The sequence below is a fragment of the Carcharhinus amblyrhynchos genome, chromosome 8, assembly GCF_965287045.1.
Source record: "Carcharhinus amblyrhynchos chromosome 8, sCarAmb.v2.hapA, whole genome shotgun sequence".
NCBI lineage: Eukaryota > Metazoa > Chordata > Chondrichthyes > Carcharhiniformes > Carcharhinidae > Carcharhinus > Carcharhinus amblyrhynchos.
This window is the reverse complement of record NC_137331.1, coordinates 122713881-122735310: the sequence shown is the minus strand read 5'-3', so window position 1 is coordinate 122735310 and position 21430 is coordinate 122713881. Positions and strand designations below refer to the sequence as shown.

At 47.8% G+C, this 21430-nt stretch overlaps 1 protein-coding gene across 1 annotated transcript in view; it reads right to left on the bottom strand.

Annotated features, from left to right (window-relative positions):
- Positions 1–1434: 1434 nt before the first annotated feature.
- The window catches only part of LOC145346876 (cadherin-2-like), a 193790-nt gene continuing 173794 nt past the window's right edge, over positions 1435–21430 (bottom strand). The window contains exons 13-16 of the mRNA XM_080194737.1: positions 15560–15793; positions 14417–14556; positions 14137–14301; positions 1435–2640 (exon numbers count right to left, since the gene is read on the bottom strand). Of these exons, the coding sequence (XP_080050863.1) occupies positions 2431–2640; positions 14137–14301; positions 14417–14556; positions 15560–15793 (749 nt within the window). The 3' untranslated portion in view covers positions 1435–2430. The remainder of the gene's footprint in view (positions 2641–14136; positions 14302–14416; positions 14557–15559; positions 15794–21430) is intronic.

Here is a 21430-nt window from a genome sequence, read left to right as displayed (position 1 = left end):
CTACCACAGAACCTCAACGGTGCAGGAGGGGGCCATTCGGATCATTGAGTCCGCACTGACTATACAAAAGAGCATCTTACCCAGACCCACCTCACCCTATCCCGGTGCGTTTAGCATTGGATATACATCTTGATACGCTAAGGAGCGATTTAGCACGTCCGATCCACCTAGCCCACTTTGGTGTGCAGGAGGAGACCTGAGCACCCGAGGAAACCCACACAGACTCGGGGAGGACATGCACAGTCATCCAAAGCTGGAATTGAAATCTGGGTCCCTGGCGCTAGCAGTGCGAACCACTGTGCCACCCTATTAGAATGAATAGGAAGGACTTAGAGCCTTTGCTTGAGGATCCCATAACCAGAGGGCATTGTTAAGAGGGAGAGATTTTGAGGGAAAAAAAAAAATCTTACTTCAAGAATGGAGCAGGCATCAGGGCATGAAACAGCGACAGGAGAGGAAACCCTCGTAACTTTTGAAAGGCAGTTGGAATGATGTAGACTCCAGAGCGAAACACCAAGAGCTGAAACTTGGGATCAGTCTGGACGGATACTTGTCGGATGACAACAGATGCGATGGGCTTGCTGCAAATTTGACTTGATGTTAAATTTCTACAAAACGCAGTTAATTACAGGACTGCAAAAAGGGTACAATTTACAATTGTTTAAATTCATTTGTGGAACAGGGGCGTTGCTGGCCAGCATTTATTGCCCACCCCTAGTTGCTCAAGAGTAGTTGAGAGTCAACCACATTGCTGTAAGCTCTGGAGTCACATGTAGGCCAGACCGGGTAAGGGCAGCAGATTTCCTTCCCTCAGGGACGTTAGTGAACCAGGCGGGTTTCTCTGACAACTGACAATGGTTTCACGGTCGTCAGCAGATTTCTTAATTCCAGGATATTTCTTATTGAATTCAAATTCCTCCAGCTGCCGTGGTGGGATTCGAACCCGGGTCCCCAAGGACATTAGCTGAGTTTCAAAATTAACAGTCTAGCCATAATACCAGGAGGCCATCGTCTCCCCCCTCCTCTCCTTCCCCACCGTGCTGACAAAATAAAATCAAAAACCCAGCGAAAAATTCAAAAAGTAGCCTTTAATTTATATCCGGGCCAGAGGCGTAATGATCGGATTCTGGTACACAGTAAGGTTGGCCGGAGCCACTGTCACAATTCTCTCGTGTTTTGAAACCTGCTCTTCAATTAGTGCCACCAGTGTCTATCCTACCCTCTTGGTATTTGGTACAAATTATGTAAAACACTTGTGCTAGTTAAGAATTACAAAAGAAAAAAAAAAATAGTCGTCATGGTCTATCTAGTCTTCAAACTGGTCAACATCACGTCCTCCAAAAGCATTTCCATCAACATGTCGCCTCCCCACCCCCTGCAACCCCCCTCCCCCCGCACCCCACCCCCACCCACCCACCCACCCACCCACCCCGGTGAAAAGGAAAAAAAATAATAAAAACATGCAAAAAAAAGATCGAATCGCTCAGATTTTTCTCTTTCTTTTCTTTTTCCTCATAGAAACACATAATCTGAAGGTTTTGGGACTGGTCTGTCGAATAGGTTCCTGAACATTACGTACACTTTTCCTTTTGTACAATGGATTTGTTATAAAATAAACCAAAAAAAAAAGAAGAGAGAGAAAACCCAGTTAATATCAGCTGTTGGCTCAAGGCTGAAATTAAATTCTCCCGTTCCTGGTTGGCCTTCAGAGAGAATGCAAAAACTAAACCAAAAAAAAAAATATCAGGGAGGTGTTGGTGACCCAGTCTTTGTTGGTCTGCCTCCTTTTAATTCACTGATAAGCATTGCTAAATCCGGAACCCGCGATCTACGACTCGCTCCCACCCCAGGTAACAGGGGAGAGAGAAAAAGATATTTTCTTTTTCAAAATGAGATTTGGTGTCTTTAGCATCTTATTTTAAGCTATAAAGCAGAGAAAAGCTCACCATTGTCTAACTGCGTTTCCTCAAACTCTCCCCCACTACCCCGCCACTCCCCACTGGGCGGGAGGGGAGAAGAGGGAGAGAGCGGGAGAGAGAGAGAGAGAGAGATTATCGCTTAAAAATGTCCAGGTACTGTTAAAGTGTGTAATGTAAAACCTAAATGATTTGGGAGACCAAAAAAAGTGTACAAAAAGGCACAAAATCTCAGTGCTTCTGTACTTTTGAAATTCAAGTGTAACAGAGCTCTTTATCATCAGTAATTCTGCTTAAAACAGTGTCAGTTTACCCATAATTCCACTCACGCAAGTAGCTTTTGCAGCCTATATGTCGTAGCTGTCAAGGAACAGTTGACTAACATGGAAAAAGCCTAGCCGTTTTGTTTTTGTGTGTGTTTGTTTGTTGGTTGGTTGGTTGCTGGGAATAAACCGGTCAGAAGTTCTTTCGTCTGCAACATGCCCACTTGCGCTCTGAAAAAGACAGAAGGGTCCTAGCAGTCACTGCCTCCGCCATACATGTCCGCCAGCTTCTTAAACCGTGGGCCCCAGTCATTGAGATAGTCGTAGTCCTGGTCTCCGCCGGAACTGGTGGAGTTGAGGGAACTCAAAGATCCTGCCGTGGAACCGCTGCCCTCGTAGTCAAACACCAACAGCGAGTCGTAAGGCGGCGCGGTCGGGTCGTTGTCTGCTGCCTTGAGCCCCTGAATTTAAAGAACAAACAATTAGAAAATACCCGTGTTAAAACAAGCACCCATTGAGGTGCAGCTTGAGAGATACCAACTCCCTTTTGGTAAAGGTAAAACCATCCTGCACGCGATTGGCACTTTCCATTTACAAATGATGACTTATTAACCAGCAACGAGTCAGAACGCTTTGAGGAGAGGTTGGAGAAACTTGGTTTGTTCTCACTGGAGGTTGAGGGGAGACCTGATAGAAGTCTACAAGATTATGAGAGGCAAGGACAGAGTGGATAGTCAGAAGCTTTTTCCCCAAGGTGGAAGAGACAATAACTAGGGGGGCACAGGTTTAAGGTGAGAGGGGCAAGGTTTAAAGGAGATGTATGAGGCAGATTTTTTTTACACAGAGGGTGGTGGGTGCCTAGAACTCACTGTCGGGGGAGGTAGTGGAAGTGGATAAGGTAGGCACTTTTAGGGGCGTCTTGACAAGTACATGAATAGGATGGGAATAGAGGGATATGGTCCCCGGAAGGATAGGGGGTTTTAGTTCAGTGGGGCAGCATGGTCAGTGCAGGCTTGGAGGGCCGAAGGGCCTGCTCCTGTGCTGGAATTTTCTTTCTTTTCTTTTCTCTGCTGCGCGCTCCAAGTCCCATCCCCATGCCTCTCGGCTGACACTGCAGCGTCTGGTGGGGTGCTGCACTGCCTGAGGTGCTGACTTTCAGAGAGGGGATGTTAGACCGGAGTCACATTTGGCTTGTTTCTAAAACAGAAGAACTGGCACTGGTGTTCTGACCAATAGTCATCCCTTAATCAAGCATCACAAATGCCTTTTTTCAAAATGACGGTCTTTGCGGGATCTTGCTGTGCACTACATGTCCTACATGTCAACAGCGACTACATGTCATTGGCTGTAAAGGGCTTTGGGACGTCCAGAGGTCTTGAAGGAATTTACATCTTAAACTGTGCCTAACACAATCTCCACCGCCCAGCTACAGCCGCTTGACCTGAAGGGGCTAAAGTACCCCCAGAAACAGGAAAAAAAACATATGCACATACAAAATAGGGGCAGAAACAGGCCATTTGGCCCCTCGAGCCTGCTTTGCCACACAATAAGATGTAGGCCGATCTGTCTGAGTTGAATCCCGCATTCTCTATCTATCCCGGCAACCTATGATTCTCGTAGCCAACATGAACACAGCTTCATGAGCTTATAGGGATAAGGCAGGAGCAGGGGGAGCCTGGGTGGAGTACTCTGTTGGAAAGTCAGTGCAGATATGAGGGGCTGAATGGCCTCTTCCTGCACTGAAGAGATTCTATGGACCCCACCTCCCCCCACCCCCAGTGATATCTGCGCCCCTCTAATTTGGGCCTCATACGCATTGCCAATCATAATCGCTCCACCATTGGCAGCCACACCTTCAGCTGCCTGGGCCCCAGGCTCTGAACCCCTCCACCCCCTTAATCAGCCGTGTCTCTCTACCTTGACTTTCCAAAAGTCTTCTTCAACCCCACCTCTGAACAAGCTATTAACCACCTCTTCTGATATCTCCCCCCCTCGCTCAGTGTCATATTGCACCTTTGGCTGTTTCATTATGTTAAAAGGTGCCATATAAATGCAAGCTGTTGCCATTGCTACATTGATGGTCCCTAATTCTGCTCCTGTCTATAAACAGAAACATCTTTGATATTTAGGCTTCCTACTCTTAAAACCCTCTACCAGGTTTTTTTTTAAAACGTTTAAATTTTATTTATTAGTGTCACAAGTAGGCTTACATTAACACTGCAATGAAGTTCCTGTGAAAATCCCTTAGTCGCCACACTTTGGCGCCTGTTTTGGGTACACCGAGGGGGAATTTAGCCCGGCCAACGCACCCTAACCAGCACGTCTTTCGGACTGTGGGAGGGAAACCAGGACGAAACCCACGCAGACATGGGGAGAACGTGCAAACTCCACACAGACAGTGACCCGAGGCCAGAATCGAACCCGGGTCCCTGGCGCTGTGAGGCAGCAGTGCTAACCACTGTGCTGCCTGTCCTCTCAAGGGGATACAGGTTCTGTTTGTTCAATCTTTTGCGACAGGGTATAGCCTCAGAGCAACAATGCCAGAGCTTTCTCTGGTGTCTTTATAGTTTTTTTTTACTGGCACTGATCACAGGATCTCAAACAGTACCTTCCATTACCAACCAGAGATCTCAGTACAGCCACAGAGAAATCTCGTGAGGATTCGCACAGGAAGGTAATCGGTGCCAGAAATAAAAATCAAACCTATTAGCAGTCTCTAAGTAACGCATGCAACATCTAACATACAGGCTTGATTCTGGTTCAACATTGAAGAGGGTATTTTGTGTTTGAAAATACCCAGAAGTTACATACTGGTTGTGAACAGCGGAGCCAGCTTCAGTTACATATTTACACTGAACTCGACAATTAACATCAAAGTCAACATTAAAGGTGGTTTAAAAGCATCCAAGGCAGTGGCACTGATTCAAACCTCCCAGCTGAATAAAACGCTAACAAAAGGCAGGATGGGAGCTAATGGAATGAAGTCATTTTAAAATGAGCCCTGCCACTCAATAGATTCGCTCAAGCTTAAAAGCAACTGGTCTGTAACCTCTGAACCTTGAAATGTTTTTAAAAGGAGGATGGAAACAGGATGAAAAGGACAAAGGGCCTTGATGTTCCACAGCACAAAGAACGTGACAGGGTAATACAGTACCAGGAGGCCATTCAGCCCATCAAGCCGGCATAACATTTTTTTTCCCCCCCAAAGAGCCATCTTTTTAACTTGCTCTTTCATGGACAATTGGGACTAGCTAAGGAGTTTTAAAAAAAATGTGCAGCATGGGCAATTGGGCCAAAGGGCCTGTTTTAATGCTGTAAACCTTTATTACTCTTATTTCCCCATTTTAATTCTCTGTCACAGAATCCCTACAGTGCAGAAAGAGGCCATTCAGCCTATTCAGTACACAATTCCACCCAGGCCTTATTCCCGTAACCCTACACGTCTGCCCCGCTAATTCCCCCCGATATAAGGGTCAATTTAGCACAGTCAATCAACCCCAACCCGCACATCTCGGGCATTCAAGTTTTTATCCAATTCCCAAGCCGGGAATCGAACCCGGGTCCCTGGCACTGTAAGGTAGCAGTGCTAACCCCATTGTGCCCCCGTGCCGTCCCATTTCCCACCAGTCGCCGTGATGGGATTTGAAACAGTGGCTGGGGCCCCTGGATCAGGGGTCACTAAATTGGGGTTCGCAGAACACAGGGGGTCCACGAGACTTGGAGGGACTATTTCCACCCTCACCCCACCACCCGCCCCCAAAACCTTTTGGCACATTTAAAATAACGAGGAGAAACCGCTGAAATTTCAATAAGATCCCCCCCCCGCCCCCACCTCATCCTTCTAAACTCCAATGCCTGTTCCCCGATCCAGCCCAGCACTCGCTGACTTACACGGGCTCCTAGTTCCATCGCTGAACTCTCATTGTGCCTCCAGTTGCAGCTTCTTGCATATATCCCCAACTTCCCTCTCACCATCATTGGTGGTCTTGCCATCAGCTTACTAAATCTCTGCATCATTCACTGCTTTTTTTTTAAGATGTTTCCTGAAACCAACCTCCGACCAGGTTTATGGCCACCCGAACCCCAATACCTCCGTCCTTGGCTTGGCGTCAGATCTTGTTTGCTGTTGCTCCTGGGAAGAACCTGAGCCCTAGAGAGGGTGCAGAGGAGATTCACCAGGGTGTTGCCTGGGATGGAGCGCTGCAGTGTGAAGAGAGGCTGGGGTTGCTTCCTTTAGAGTACAGAAGGCTGAGGTGTACAAAATTATGAGGGACACAGGTAGGAAGAAACTTTTCCCCTTAGTAGAGGGGTCAATAACCAGGGGGTCAGTTTCAAGGTAAGGGGCAGGAGGTTTGGAGGGGATTTGAGGAAACGTATTTTCACCCGGGTGGGAATCTGGAACTCGCTGCCTGAAAGGATGGTAGAGGCAGAAACCCTCAACATTTAAACATAGAAACCAGAAGGAGGCCATTCGGCCCATCGAGCCTGCTCCACCATTCATCTTGATCATGGCCGATCATCAAACTCAATATCCTGATCCCCCTTTCCCTCCAAATCCCTTTAACCTCAAGAGCTGTATCAATTTCTTGAAATCACACAACGTTTTGGCGTCAACTACTTTGTGGGAGTGAATTCCACACATTCACCACCCTCTGGGTGAAGAAATTTCTCCTCACCTCAGTTCCAAAAGGTTTATCCCTTATCCTCAAACTGTGACCCCTAGTTCTGGATTCCCTCACCATCGGGGACATTCTTTCTGAATCTACCATGTCTAATGCTGTTAGAATTTTATAAATTTCTATGAGATCCCCTCTCACTCTTCTAAACTCCAGTGAATATAATCCTAACCGACTTAGTCTCTCCTCATACGACAGACCTGCCATCCCAGGAATCAGCCTGGTAAACTTTCGCTGTGCTCCCTCTATAGCAAGGGCATCCTTCCTCAGATAAGGACATCAAAACTGCACACAATACTCCAGGTGTGGCCTCACCAATGCCCTGTACAATTGCAGCAAAACATCCCTATCCCTCTATCCAAATCCTCTCACTATGAAGGCTAACATATTATCTGTCTTCTTTACTGCCTGCTGTACCTAGGCCCTTTCAGCGACAGATTCTCAGGGACACCAAAGTCTCTTTGAGTGTCCACCCCACCTGTTCAATTTAAGAAGCATTTAGATGAGCACCTGAAACAGCACAGGGTACAAGGCTATGGATCAAGAGCTGGAAATTGGGATTAGTATAGATGGGGCTTGACGATTGGATGATAGGCTGATGGGCTATACTCATTGGAATTCAGAAGAATGCAGGGAGATCTTATAAAAAATAGAAGATTATGAAGGGAATAGATAAGACAGAAACAGGGAAGTTGATTCCACTGGCGGGTAAAACTAGAACTAGGAGGCATAGCCTCAAAATAAAGGGGAAGCAGATTTAGGACTGAGTTAAAGATGAACTTCTCCACCCAAAGGGTTGTTGATCTGTGGAATTCCCTGCCCAGTGAAGCAGTTGAGGCTACCTCGTTGAACATTTTTAAGGTAAGGGTAGATACATTTTTGAACAGTAAAGGAATTAAGGGTTATAATGAGCAGGTGGGTAAGTGGAGCTGAGTCCACGAGAAGATCAGCCATGATGGATGGTGAGGAATGGCGGAACAGGCTCAAGGGGCCTAATGGCCTACTCCTGCTCCTAGTTCTTATGTTTCCTTTTGTGCTGTAAAACTCGATGAGGATGTGTTATTATGTTAAAAGATGCTATATAAATGCTAATGATCAGGAGTGAGATTTCGAGGTTTATTATCTCTCCATTCCTTCAACTGCATAGGATTGGGGATGAAGGAATTCATAGAATCCCCACAGTACAGAAGGAGGCCATTCGGCCCATTGAGTCTGCACCGACCACAATCCCACCCAGATCCTATTTCCGTAACCCCCACATCTTTACTCTGCTAATCCCCTGACACTAGGGTCAATTTAGCATGGCCAATCAACCTAACCTTTGGACCATGGGGCGGCGGTGGTGGTGGTGATGGAGGGATAGAGGACCGGCGCACCCGGAGGAAACCCGTGCAGACACGGGGAGAATGTGCAAACTCCACACAGACAGTAACCCAAGGCCGGGCTTGAACCCAGGTCCCTGGCGCTGTAAGACCACTGTGCCACCATGTCGGGGAGCTGGGGCACTGCTGGTTGGTGAATCAGATAGACCTGTTGTGACTTTCCCTCCAAAGGCCACGCCGCGCTAACCGGCGCGGAGACTGCCACCCGAGAAAAAAAGTGAGGAGAGCCGGAGAAACTGCAGCGACAGAAAGGCAGCAACATCTGAGGGGGAATGTCAGTAATCCTGACCCGATGAAAATTCCAGAAATACCAGATTTGTAACAGATTCCCAACCCCTGCTGCAGGTTGGGAAAGATAACGGAGGCGGTCGATAGTTTTGGAATTTGAGAGTGGCTAGTAGCTTCCGAGAACCTCATACTTTACCACGAGGGTTAGCTGGGGGTCTCACTTTGTATATTTCTTTTTCTGAAAAGAATGTTCATTCATACAAGTTCCAGTCCAGTTCATGCTGTTAGATTATTAATAAATGTTGCAAAGGCTTGCCAGGAAAACGTTTCCCTACCCTCTGCTTCATCTGTTATTCTCTCTCTCTCTCTCTCGAGTGCTCAGACTATTCCAATGAGACAACTGGAAAGGCAATCCCCCCTCCTCCCGATGAAACTGTTCAGTAAGGGGCTATCAGGAACCCGTTCGCTCACAGCTGCTGTTTAAATGATATATCAAAAGCTGCTTGATCACTTGTGCATCTTTCAACAGGGTTTGAAGACAGCTTCAATCCTTCACCCGCTCCATTTCCATGATGCTGGAAATGTGTCGTCGTAATTATTCACAACTTCAATTATTAACGTGGAACATTGGATATTTTCCACCCAATGCCGCACAAGCAGCGTATTCGGGTCAAATACGGACAGGGTCTTTGACACCATGACCCGGTGGCACAGTGGGTTAGCACTGCTACCTCACAGCGCCAGGGGCCCGGGTTCGATTCCCAGCTTGGGTCACCGTCTGTGTGGAGTTTGCACATTCTTCCCGTGTCTGTGTGGGTTTCCTCCGGGTGCTTGGTTTCCTCCAACGATGTGTGGGTCACGTTGATTAGCCATGCTAAATTGTCCCTTAGTGTCAGAGGGATTAACAGGATAATAAATGGGGTTAAGTGGCTAAGGCTTGGGTGTGATTGTTGTCAGTGCAGGCTCGATGGGCTGAATGGCTTCCTCTTGAACGGCAGGGATTCTTTGACCCAAGCACAGAATGCAGCGCTTGGAGGCAATGGCCGAGCGGTATTATTGCTAGGCTATTAATCCAGAAACTCAGTTCAAGGACCCAGGTTCAAATCCTGCCACAGCAGATGGTAGAATTTGAAATCAACAAAAAAAAAAAATCTGGAATTAAGAATCTACTGATGACCATGAAATCATTGCCGACTGGCAGAAAAACCCATCTGGTTCACTGCCGTCATTGCGGGAAGGAAATCTGCCATCCTTACCTGTCTGGCCTACATGTGACTCCAGGACCACAGCAACGTGGTTGACTCTCAACTGCCAGCTTTCAAAACCAGGGTTCAGGGTAAACACATTCCTCTTAGAGTGAAGGGCAAGGCTGGCAGAAGTAGGGAAGCCTGGATGACTCAGGATATCGAGGCCCTGGTCAAGAAGGAGGAGGGAGCACTGGACATGCAAAGGCAGCTGGGATCAAGTGGATCCCTTGAAGAGTATCGAGGGTGTAGGAGTAGAGTTGAGAGAAATCAGGAGGGCAAAAAAGGGGACACGAGAATGTTTTGGCAGATAAGGCAAAGGAGAATCCAAAGTGCTTCCAAAAAGGGCACCTTTGGAAAAGTAAAAACTCCAAACAGTTCTCGAAAGCATTTGTTTGAATTTATTCTCTCCCGCTAATTAGAATGTTAAAACTGAAGAAAGGCTGGTGAGGCTTTATCCTGTCTTATAGACCAGAAGATAAACAAAATACTCAATGGGATTACTCTACAGAAATGGGCCCCATAATAAATTAAACCCTGCAGTATCCAGGGAATCACTGCTCACGCTCGTGCTGTGTAATACTGGTCACTATACTCCTCAATGGAATGCATCTTTGAATGTTATATATTTATTCATGGGATGTTCGCATCACGGGCAAGGCAATAATCCCTTAATTACCCCTAAAGGCGGTGGCAGGCAGGGAGAAATCATGAAATCCCTACGGTGCAGAAGGAAGCCCATTGGGTATGCACCCACAAGAGCTCCTTACACAGGCCCTCTCTGCCACCCTACTCCAGTAACATTCCATAATTGACCACAAATAGGGACACTAAAGGGCAATTTAGCATGGTTAATCCACTTAACCAACACACCTCTGGGCTGTGGAAGGGAACTGGAGTACTCAGAGGAAACCTGTGCAGACATGGTGAGAATGTGCAAACTCTGCACGGTCACCTGAAGCCGGAATTGAACCCAGGTCCTTGGCGCTGAGAGACAGCAGTGCTAACCATCGTGTTGCCTTTCAGAATCGCTGCAGTTACCGTGGCGTAGGTACTCCAATAATAATGTTAGGGAGAGAGGTTGGCACAACTGCCCCTCAGCACCAAGGACCTGGGTTCAATTCAGGCCTTGGGTCACACTCTGCGTGGAGTCAGCACATTCTCCCCATGTCTGCATGGGTTTCCTCCGGCTGCTCCAGTTTCCTCCCACATTCCAAAAGATGTGCGGGTTAGGTGAATTGGCCATGGTAAAATGTGAACAAAGAACAAAAGGATAGTGGGGTGGTCCAGAGGGGAATGACAGTATTTGAGTGACGTTTTTCTGAGGCTCCAATGGTCTACTCGGAATGTGAAAGTGATGAAGCAGATGCAGCAATTTACAATTCTCATTCCTTTAAATCACAAATCTAATTGCAACTGACCTTGACAGTGGAATGGCAAAGAACAAAGAAAATTACAGCACAGGAACAGGCCCTTCGGCCCTCCAAGCCTCCACCGATCATGCTGCCCGACTGCACTAAAACCCCCTACCCTTCCGGGGACCATATCCCTCTATTCCCATCCTATTCATGTACTTATCAAGACACCCCTTAAAACTCACTATTGTATCTGCTTCCACTACTGCTCCTGGCAGCGAGTTCCAGGCACCCACCACCTTGTGTAAAAAAAAACTTGCCCCTCGCACCTTAAACCTGTGCCCCCCTAGTAATTGACTCTTCCACCCTGGGAAAAAGCTTCTGACTATCCATTCTGTCCATGCCCCTCACAATCTTGTCGACTTCTATCAGGTTGCCCCTCGACCTCTGTCGTTCCAGTGACAACAAACCAAGTTTCTCCAACCTCTCCTCATAGCTAATGCCCTCCATACCAGGCAACATCCTGGTAAATCTTTTCTGTACCCTCTCCAAAGCCTCCACATCCTTCTGGTAGTGTGGTGACCAGAATTGAACACTATATTCCAAGTGCGACCTAAGGTTCTATAAAGCTGCAACGTGACTTGCCAATTTTTAAACTTGGCTGATGAAGGCTCACCAATTGGTGACAAACTAGCTAATTTTATAGGTTAAATTTTAGAGTAGTTGACGCAAAAGCTCTCTGATATCGGCATTCTGGACTGGGAGAAAAGTTCCAGTGACGCTGGCTTCTCTACCCAAAAATCCACTGCAGATTACTCCACATGTCCATGCCTCCACAACTCCCTTCTTTCACTCCTGCACACCCTCCATCCTTGCTCGCCACCTTTTAAAATGTTGTGAATGCAACAGACAGAGAGAGAGAGACACACACACTCATTGCTGACAAGACTAATTACCCCAAGTGGAGTCCTGGATAAATTGGTTGTGTGCGTGAGCAGTAACTGGCCACTCAGGCATCATCTCCAATCGCGTTTTATTAAAGAACTCTGGCCGGTCGGAGAAAGCTTCATTAACTTAAAAAGGTCAAGCCTTCTGTGAAATCCAGGAGCCATTTAAAAAGGTTTTTTTTTGGAACTGCAACAACTCAATTTGTAATCAATCCCAAATGTTAAATTAACAAATCCACACAATACACCCACTCTGCTCAGAAACTAATGGAGAAATGGGATTGGAAGAGATATCGTGATGAATTCACAGCACTGTAACAAATTGTTCAACTTAACTGGTTGATGCTGGCGTATCTGGTCTACATAAATCACCTCTATAAGAACATAAGAAACAGGAGCCGGAGTAAGCCATCTAGCCCTTTGAGCCTGCCCCGCCATTCAATAAGATCATGGCTGATCTGAAGTGGATCAGTTCCACTTTCCCGCTTTCTCCCCACAACCCTTAATTCCCCTGTCTATCAGAAACCTAAGGGTTATGAGGAGAAAGCGGGAAAGTGGAACTGATTCACTTCAGATCAGCCATGATCTTATTGAATGGCGGGGCAGGCTCGAAGGGCTAGATGGCCTACTCCTGCTCCTATTTCTTATGTTCTTATGTAAAGAGGTTTCTCCTAAATTCCCTGCCAGCGACTATTTTGATCCAGAGTCCACAAGTTATCTCCAGCAGTGACAGTAACACTGTGGAGCAGGTTAAAGCCCAGACAACAGCCCCAACCTCCCAGTGAATCTTTTCATTCAAGCATTGAGTTCACTCATCACAGACAGGGCCACAGATGGAACAACAGCTTGTTGTTACGTAGCATCTTCATCGTGGCAAAACATCCAAAGGCACTTCATGGGAGCGTTACCAACCAAATCTGATGCCCAGCCACACACACAGAAAGATGAGGACAGGTGATCAGAAGCTCAGTTTAAGGAAGGAATTCCAGAGCTTGGGGCCTTGGCTAAAGACACAGACACTCAACGCTGGAGCAACTGCACTCAGGGAAGCTCCAGATTCATAGCGAGGTTACCACTGAGGGGAGGTGGTCCTTTGGCCTGTCATGTCTGTACTAGCCCCCTGAAGGGCACAGAGACATAGTAAATGGGAGGAGGCTGCCATTTGGCCCTTCGAGCCTGCTCCACCATTTATTAAGTTCAACGCAGGTCATCCAACTCAATAGCCTGATCCTGCCTTCACCACCATATCCTTTAATCCCCTTTTCCCCCCCAAGTGCTGTACTTAACTCTTTGTTGGAAACATGTTTTGGCCTCAATGGCTTTCTGTGGTAGTGAATGCCACACGCTCACCACTTGCTGGGTGAAGAAACGCCTCCTCATCTCTGTCCCAAAAGGGTCTACCTTGAATCCTCAGACTGTGACCCCTGGTTCTGGACTCCCCCACCACCTCCCTAGCTACGACTGTAACACTACATTCTTCACTCTCTTGTTTCCTGCTCTACGAACGGTATGCTTTGCCTGTATAGCACGCAAGAAACAATACTTTTCACTGTATGTTAATACATGTACATAAGAACATAAGAAATAGGAGCAGGAGTAGGCCATCTAGCCCTTCGAGCCTGTCCCGCCATTCAATAAGATCATGGCTGATCTGAAGTGGATCAGTTCCACTTTCCCGCTTTCTCCCCATAACCCTTAATTCCCCTGTCTATCAGAAATCTATCTACCCGTGACTTAAATATATTTAGCGAGGTAGCCTCCACCACTTCAATGGGCAGAGAATTCCAGAGATTCACCACCCTTTGAGTGAAGTAGTTCCTCCTCAACTCCGTTCTAAACTGCACCACCAACCTCCCCCCCCCTCTTATTTTGAGGCTGTACCCTCTAATCCTGCTACCCTTTCTAAGTGGGAAGAATCTCTCTACCTCTACCCTATCTAGCCCCTAACGTGTCAATAATAAATCAAAATCAAATCAAAATCAGGAACATCCTTCCTGCATCTACCCAGTCTAGCCCTGTTGGAATTGTATTGGCTTCTATAAGGTCCCTCCTCATTCTTCTGCCCGAATACAATCCTAACAATTCACCTCATGTCAACCCCCCACCCTTTTCCCTGGTTTCTTACCTCGCTGATGAAGTCTCCGATATCTCCAGGGTGTGGAGCGGCTGAACGGACTGGGTACTGGGGCTCGGCGTGGATTGGCCTCTCATCGACTCGCCGGATTCCCATTGGCTTGATGGAGTCGGGCTCCATGGCGTCGGGCTGTTGAAGCTGGCTCAGGTCGTAGTCCTGCGGGGGGCCGACACAGCGCGTTACCAAAGACCGCCTCGGAATGCGCTTCCTTCAAAAACGAGCTCTCAGTGCACCCGCCCGCCCCTCTGCAAACCCCTTCCCCGGATCTCACCTGATCTTCCTCGCCTCCTCCCTCCTCATCGTACTTCAGAATGTTGTCCCTCACGTCATCCTCTGGGTCAATGAGCAATTGCTTTGCCTGCCGCTCCTTGTCACGCCTCTTCATCCATATGACAAACAACAAGACTAAAACTACAGGGAGAGAGAGAGAGAAAAAACTTGCATTGATATAGCGACCTCAGGCACCCCACAACAACTTACAGCCAATAAAATACTTCTGAAGTGCAGCCACGACTAAAGTTAATTTATTAGCCTCACAAATAGGCTTTACGTTAACACTGCAATAAAGTTACTGACGATTTTCACAGCAACTTCATTGCAGTGTTAATCTAAGCCAACTTGCGACACTAATAAATTAACTTAAAAATTTAAACATAAAACAGTAGTTCCTCACTTGGCTCAGTGTCAAAACTTGGTTTGGTGATCGCTCCTGGTAAATACCTCAGTAACGTAAGCCTGTGACACTAATAAATAAACTTTATTATTTAATAAAGGACTAGGTTTATAGTCGCCTCACTCCAGCGCCTGTTTGGGGACACTGAGGGACAATTTAGTGTGGCCAATGCACCTAACCAGCACGTGCTGGGAGCAAACCCACGCAGACACGGGGAGAACGTGCAGACTCCACACAGACAGTGACCCAAGCCGGGAATCGAACCCGGGTCCCTGGCGCAATGACATAGCAGCGCTCGTCACGATTCTCCTCAAGCACCTTGCTATCACTCTCCGGGGAGAGTCGAGCTCCCCTCGGTTTCTTGTGGGGACTCGAGATAGACTCAGGGTGGCTGAGTGACCCACTGTCTACAATGCCACCTTACTGAATGGCAGCATCACAACCCCCGCCCACCCTGCTGCACCAGGGTCCTCCATAGTGACAGACCAGAGGGTGGCAAATCAGGCCTTATTTAACCGCCGGTAGCGTGGTTTACAGCACATCACTCAGAGAGATAAGGCCAGAATTTTACCAAAACTCCTGTCCCAATTCCAGGGGCGGGCAAGGCTCGGAGAACGGCATTCTCTGTTGGCCTTGGGCGGGATCATACAAACCTCGGGCGGACGTGCCGGTAAACTCCCACCCAGAGAGTTGCCAACCCAGTGAAAATGTAACGAGGAGAGGGGGTTCCTGGCCACTTACTGAGCAAGATGATGATGCACAGGAGGATTGCAATGATGGCCCCCGTTCCCAGGCCGGCTGCCACTATGGCTTGGACGGAAGTGCAGTCGCCATTTTCATCGCACGGGCAGACCTTGACGAGCAGGATGGAGGTGGCGGACATGGGGGGATTTCCCGAATCCATGATCATGATCGGAACTTCGTAGATGCCGTCGTCCAGGATTCCAATCTTCAGACTCAACTGGGCGTCGTCGCCTGAATCAAACGCAGCGAGTTACGAGACGCCCAAACAACACACGCACGGCAACCTTTTCACAAAAACTCTACGGCGTCACGTACACTCGGTGCACGGGAGGGGTGGGGAAAGGAAGAGGAGGTCGCAGAGATGCTTCAGTGTGGTTTGGGCAGGCTGATGACACCAAGATTGGGGGAAAGGCAAATTGTGCGGAGGGTGTGGAGAGTCTGCAGAAGGATCTAGATAGGCTGGGCGAATGGGCCAGGAAATGGCAAATGGAATTTAATGTTGGCAAGTGTGAGGTGGTCCACTTTGGTAGGAATAATGGTAGGAAGGACTATCACTTGCGTGGCGAAAAACTGCAGCAGGCGACGGTGCAGAGGGACCTCGGGGTCCTTGTGCACGAGTCGCAAAAACCCAGCTTGCAGGTGCAGCAGGTGGTCAGGAAGGCGAATGGGATGCTGGCCTTCATAGCGAGGGGGATTGAATATAAAAGTAGGGAGGTCTTGCTGCGGCTGTATAGAGCATTGGTGAGGCCGCAGCTGGAGTACTGTGTGCAGTTTTGGGCGCCGTACTTACGCAAGGATATTTTGGCCTTGGAGGGAGTGTAGAGGAGGTTTACTAGGCTGATGCCGGAGTTGAGGGGGTTGAGCTATGAGGAGAGGCTGAATAAACTAGGCTTGTACTCGTTAGAGTTGAGAAGAATGAGGGGAGATCTCATTGAGACGTATAAGATGATGAATGGGATGGATAGGATAGAGGTGGAGAGACTCTTCCCGCTCAGAAAGGATAGTAGGACTAGGGGGCACAGCCTCAAGATAAAGGGGGGAGCGGTTTAGAACGGAGTTGAGGAGGAACTTCTTCACTCAAAGGGTGGTGAATCTCTGGAATTCTCTGCCCGTTGAAGTGGTGGAGGCTGCCTCGCTAAATATTTTTGAGACGCGGGTTGATGGGTTTTTGATAAGAGAGGGGATTAAGGGCTATGGGGAGAGGGCGGGAATGTGGAACTGAGCCACGACAGATCAGCCATGATCTTATTGAATGGCGGGGCAGGCTCGAGGGGCTAGATGGCCTACTCCTGCTCCTATTTCTTATGTGTGTGGGCATCTGCATGGCAGATGCAGCATAATGTGGATAAATGTGAGGTTATCCACTTTGGTAACAATAATAGGGGGACAGATTTATGACTTGAATGGGTGTAAATTGAGGGAGAGGTGGATACTCAGCGAGACCTCGGTGTCCTTGTGCATCAGTCACTGTAAGTGTGTGCGCAGGTACAGCGGGAAGAAATTAGATATAGCCTTTGGAGCTAAAGGGATATGGGAGGAAGGTGGGAAAACAGAGAATCAGGATATTGAATTCGATGATTAGCTATGATCGTAATGAATGGCAGAGCAGGCTCAAAAGGGCCGAATGGCCTATTCCTTGTTTTCATGCAAAGAACAACACAACCCAGGAACAGGCCCTCCAGCCCACCAAGTCTGTGCAGATACGCAGTTTCTACCTCTCCGTTCACCTCCGGTTCCTTGTGCCTAGCAGGACACATCTTAAATGTTGCTAATCACCTCCTCTTAAGGACCTTTAAAAGGAGGATAGAGAGAGGTAAAGAGGCATTGAGGGGTTAGGGAGGGCATTCTGGAGCCTCAGACCCAAGCAACTTGAGGCAGGCTGGTCAATGCTGGAGAAGTTAAAATCGAGGAGTCTTCAGAGAACGGAACTGGGGGAAAAAAGAGATCTAGGAGGATCATAGGCAGGTTGCAGAGATCGACAACAAGGAACAAGGAAAAGTACAGCACAGGAACAGGCCCTCCAACCCTGTGCTGATCATGATGCCCTCACTAAAAACTTAAAACAAAACCTTCTGCCCTTACTTGTCCCGTATCCCTCTATTCCCTCCCTATTCATTTACCCATCCAGATGCCTCTTAAATGTTGCTGGTGTATCTGCTTCCACCACCTCCTCAGAGCACGTTCCAGGCACCCACCACTCTGAAAATCTTCCCCACGCACCTTCCTTAAACACTCCCCCTGTCACCTCTGCCCCTTTGGAATTGACACTTCCACGCCGAGAAAAAGCCTTTGACTATCTCCCCTGTCCGCGCCTCTCTAATTTTGTAGACCTCTATCAGGTCTCACTTCAACCTCCGTCTTTCCAATGAAAGCAATCCTGGTTATACAACCCCTCCTCATAGCCAACACCCTCGAGACCAGGCAACATCCTGGTGAACCTTTTTTTGCACTCTCTCCAAAGCTTCCACGTTCTCGTAGTAGTATGGTGACCAGAACTGCACACAATACTCCAAACGCAGCCTAACCAAGGCTTTATGTAGCTGCAACATAATTTCCCAATTCTTGTACTCAATGCTCCAGCTGATGAAGGCAAGCATGCCGTATGCCTCCTTAATCATCTTGGCCACGTGTGTTGCCACTTTTAGGGAACGGTGGACCTGAACACTGAGATCTCTCTGTATGTTAATGTTCCTCAGGGTTCTGCTGTTTACAGTATAAATCTTATATAAACTCCATCTGGCATTTCTATGCCCAATTCTCCAATCTATCCATATCCTGTTGTATCCTCTGACAATTCCTTACACTATGAGCAATCTATGTCATCCACAAATTTACTCGTCAGACCAGCCACATTTTCCTCCAGATCATTTATATATACTACAAACAAGAGGTCCCAGCACTGATCCCTGTGGAACACCATGAGCTACAGATCTCCACACTGAAAAACACTCTTCCAAAGTCTTGTGATTCTCCTTGACCCTGTTTTTGAGTCTCTGGAATTCTCTGCCCATTGAAGTGGGCGGAAGCTACCTCACTGAATATATTTAAGTCACGGGTAGATAGGTTTTTGACAGACAAGGGAATTAAGGGTTATGGGGAGAAAGCGAGAAAGTGGAACTGATCCACTTCAGATCGGCCATGATCTTATTGAATGGCGGGGCAGGCTCGAAGGGCTAGATGGCCGACTCCTGCTCCTATTTCTTATGTTCTTACGTTTGCTAAAGACACTTCACGGTCCCCTTTAGCCCTCCCAATTCCACGTTTAAGTTCCTTCCTACTTGCACTATGCTCCTCAAGGGCTTTGTCAGTTTTTAGATACCTAGGCATGTCCTATGCTTCCTTTTTCCTTTTGCCTAAGCTTACAAATTCCCACAACATCCATGGTCCCTGAATCCTGCCACTTCTATCCTTCATTTATGCGGGGACATGCCTGTCCTGCACTTCAATCAACTGGTCTTTAGAAGCCCCCGACATGCCAGGCGTGGATTTGCCCTCAAATAGTCATTCCCAATCCATCTTCCCCAGTTCCTGTCCAATTTGGCTACAATTGGCCCTTGCTCTTTCCCTTATCCATGGCCATCAGAAATCATACGGAATTATGGTCACTAAGCCCAGAATGCTCCCCCACTGAAACATCGATCACCTGGCCTGGCTCATTCCCAATCCCAATGTCCCCCTCCCTGGTTGGATTACAAAGAACTTTCATTCCATAGAATCCCTACAGTGCAGGAGGCGGCCATTCAGCCAAATCCTGCCCTGACAACAATCCCATCCAGGCCCTTTCCCCACAACACCACATGCTTACCCCCTTCTAATCCCCCGACACGAGGGGGCAATTTAAACTGGACAAGCAACCTAACCCACACAGCTTTGGACTGTGGGAGGAAACCACAGCACCCAGAGGAAACCCATGCAGACATGGGGAGAATGTGCAAACTCCACCTACACACAGTGACCAGAGGCTCGAATCGAACCCAGGTCCCTGGCACTGTTTGACAGCAGTGCTAACCACTATACCACCATGCTGCCCCTCTTGGGGCACTAAGGAGCAACTTACCACGGCTAATCCACTTAACCTGCACATCCTTGCACCGTGGGAGGAAACCAGAGCACCCGGAGGAAACCCACACAGACACGTGGGGAATGTGCAAACTCCACACAGTCACCCAAGGCAGGATCGAACTTAGGACTAAGTAACTAAATAGCAATTAGTGTAGAAAGATGGCAGCTAACTCACACACAGCAAGCTGCCAAAACCAGTAACATGATAATAACCAGATAATCTGCCGTAACGATATTAATTGAGGGATAAATATCAGCCAGTGCACTGTGCACAATTCCAGACAAAGAACAGTACAGCACAGGAACAGACCCTTCGGCCCACCAAGTCTGTGCTGACACAGATGCCTCTCTAATCTCATTTTCTTGCCCCTGTGGTCCATATCTCTCTATTCCCTGCCTATTCACGTATTTATCCAGATGCCTCTTAAAAGAGGTTATAAAATCTGCTCCCAGGGATTCATCACTCTGTGTGGAAAAACTTGCCCCTTACATCTCTCTTAAACTTTTCCCCGATGCCCCTGAGTAACTGACCCTTCAACCCTGGGGAAAAAGACTCTGACTGTCCACTCCATCCAAGCCTGTCGTAACCTTGGAAACCTCTATCAGGTTCCCTCCTCATCCTCTGACGCTCCAATGAAAACAATCCAAGTTTGTTCAATCTTTCTTCATAGTCCATATCCTCCAAACCCGGCAACATCCTGATAAATCACTTCTACACCGTTCCAATGCATCAACATCCTTCCGGTAGTGTGGCGACCAGAATTGTACACAATACTCCAAATGTGGCCTAACCAAAGTCTTATACAGCAGCAACATGATTTTCCAATTCCTATACTCAATGCCCCGCCCGATGAAGGCCAGCATGCCATTCACCTTCTTGACCATCTTGCCCACCTGAGTTGAAACCTTCAGGGAACTGTGGATCTGCACACCTAGATCCCTCTGTATGCCAGTATTTCTAAGGACTCTACCATTTACCGTATACTTTCCTTCTGCAGCAGATCTTCCAAATTGCATCACCTCACATTTGTCCGGGTTAAATTCCATCTGCCATCTTTCGGCCCAGGTCTCCAGCTGATTTATATCCTGCTGTATCCCGTGACAATCCTCCTCACTATCTGCTAATCCTCCGATTTTTGTATCAACTGCAAATTTATTAAAATCAGACTACATAAATTTTCTTCCAAACCATTTATAAGGAGAGACCCCAGAATTGATCCTTGTGGAACACCGCTCGTCATAGACCTCCAGTTAGAAAAGTTGCCTTCCGCTGCTATTCTCTGCTCTCTATGCCCAAGCCAGTTTTGTATCCATCTTACCAGCTCACCTCGGATCCCATATGACTTCACCTTCTGCTTCAGCCTGCCATGAAGAACCTTATCGAAGGCTTTACTAAAGTCCATGTATACAACATCCACTGCCCTGGTCAATTTTTCTGGTCACTTTCTCAAAGAACTCAAATCGAGTTTGTGAGACATGATCTCCCCTTCACAAAACCATGCTACCTATTGCTAATAAGCCTGTTCTCTTCCAGATGTGGTGAGAGGGCATGGGATCCGAGGGCCTTTGGCCTTGTGGATCAAGAACTGGCTTGCCTGCAGAAGGCAGAGAGTGGTTGTGGATGGGTCTTTTTCTGCATGGAGGTCAGTCACCAGTGGAGTGCCCCAGGGATCTGTTCTAGGACCCTTGCTGTTTGTCATTTTCATAAATGACCTGGATGAGGAAGTGGAAGGATGGGTAAGTAAGTTCGCTGATGACACGAAGGTCGGTGGTGTTGTGGATGGTCTGGAAGGATGGCAAAAGTTG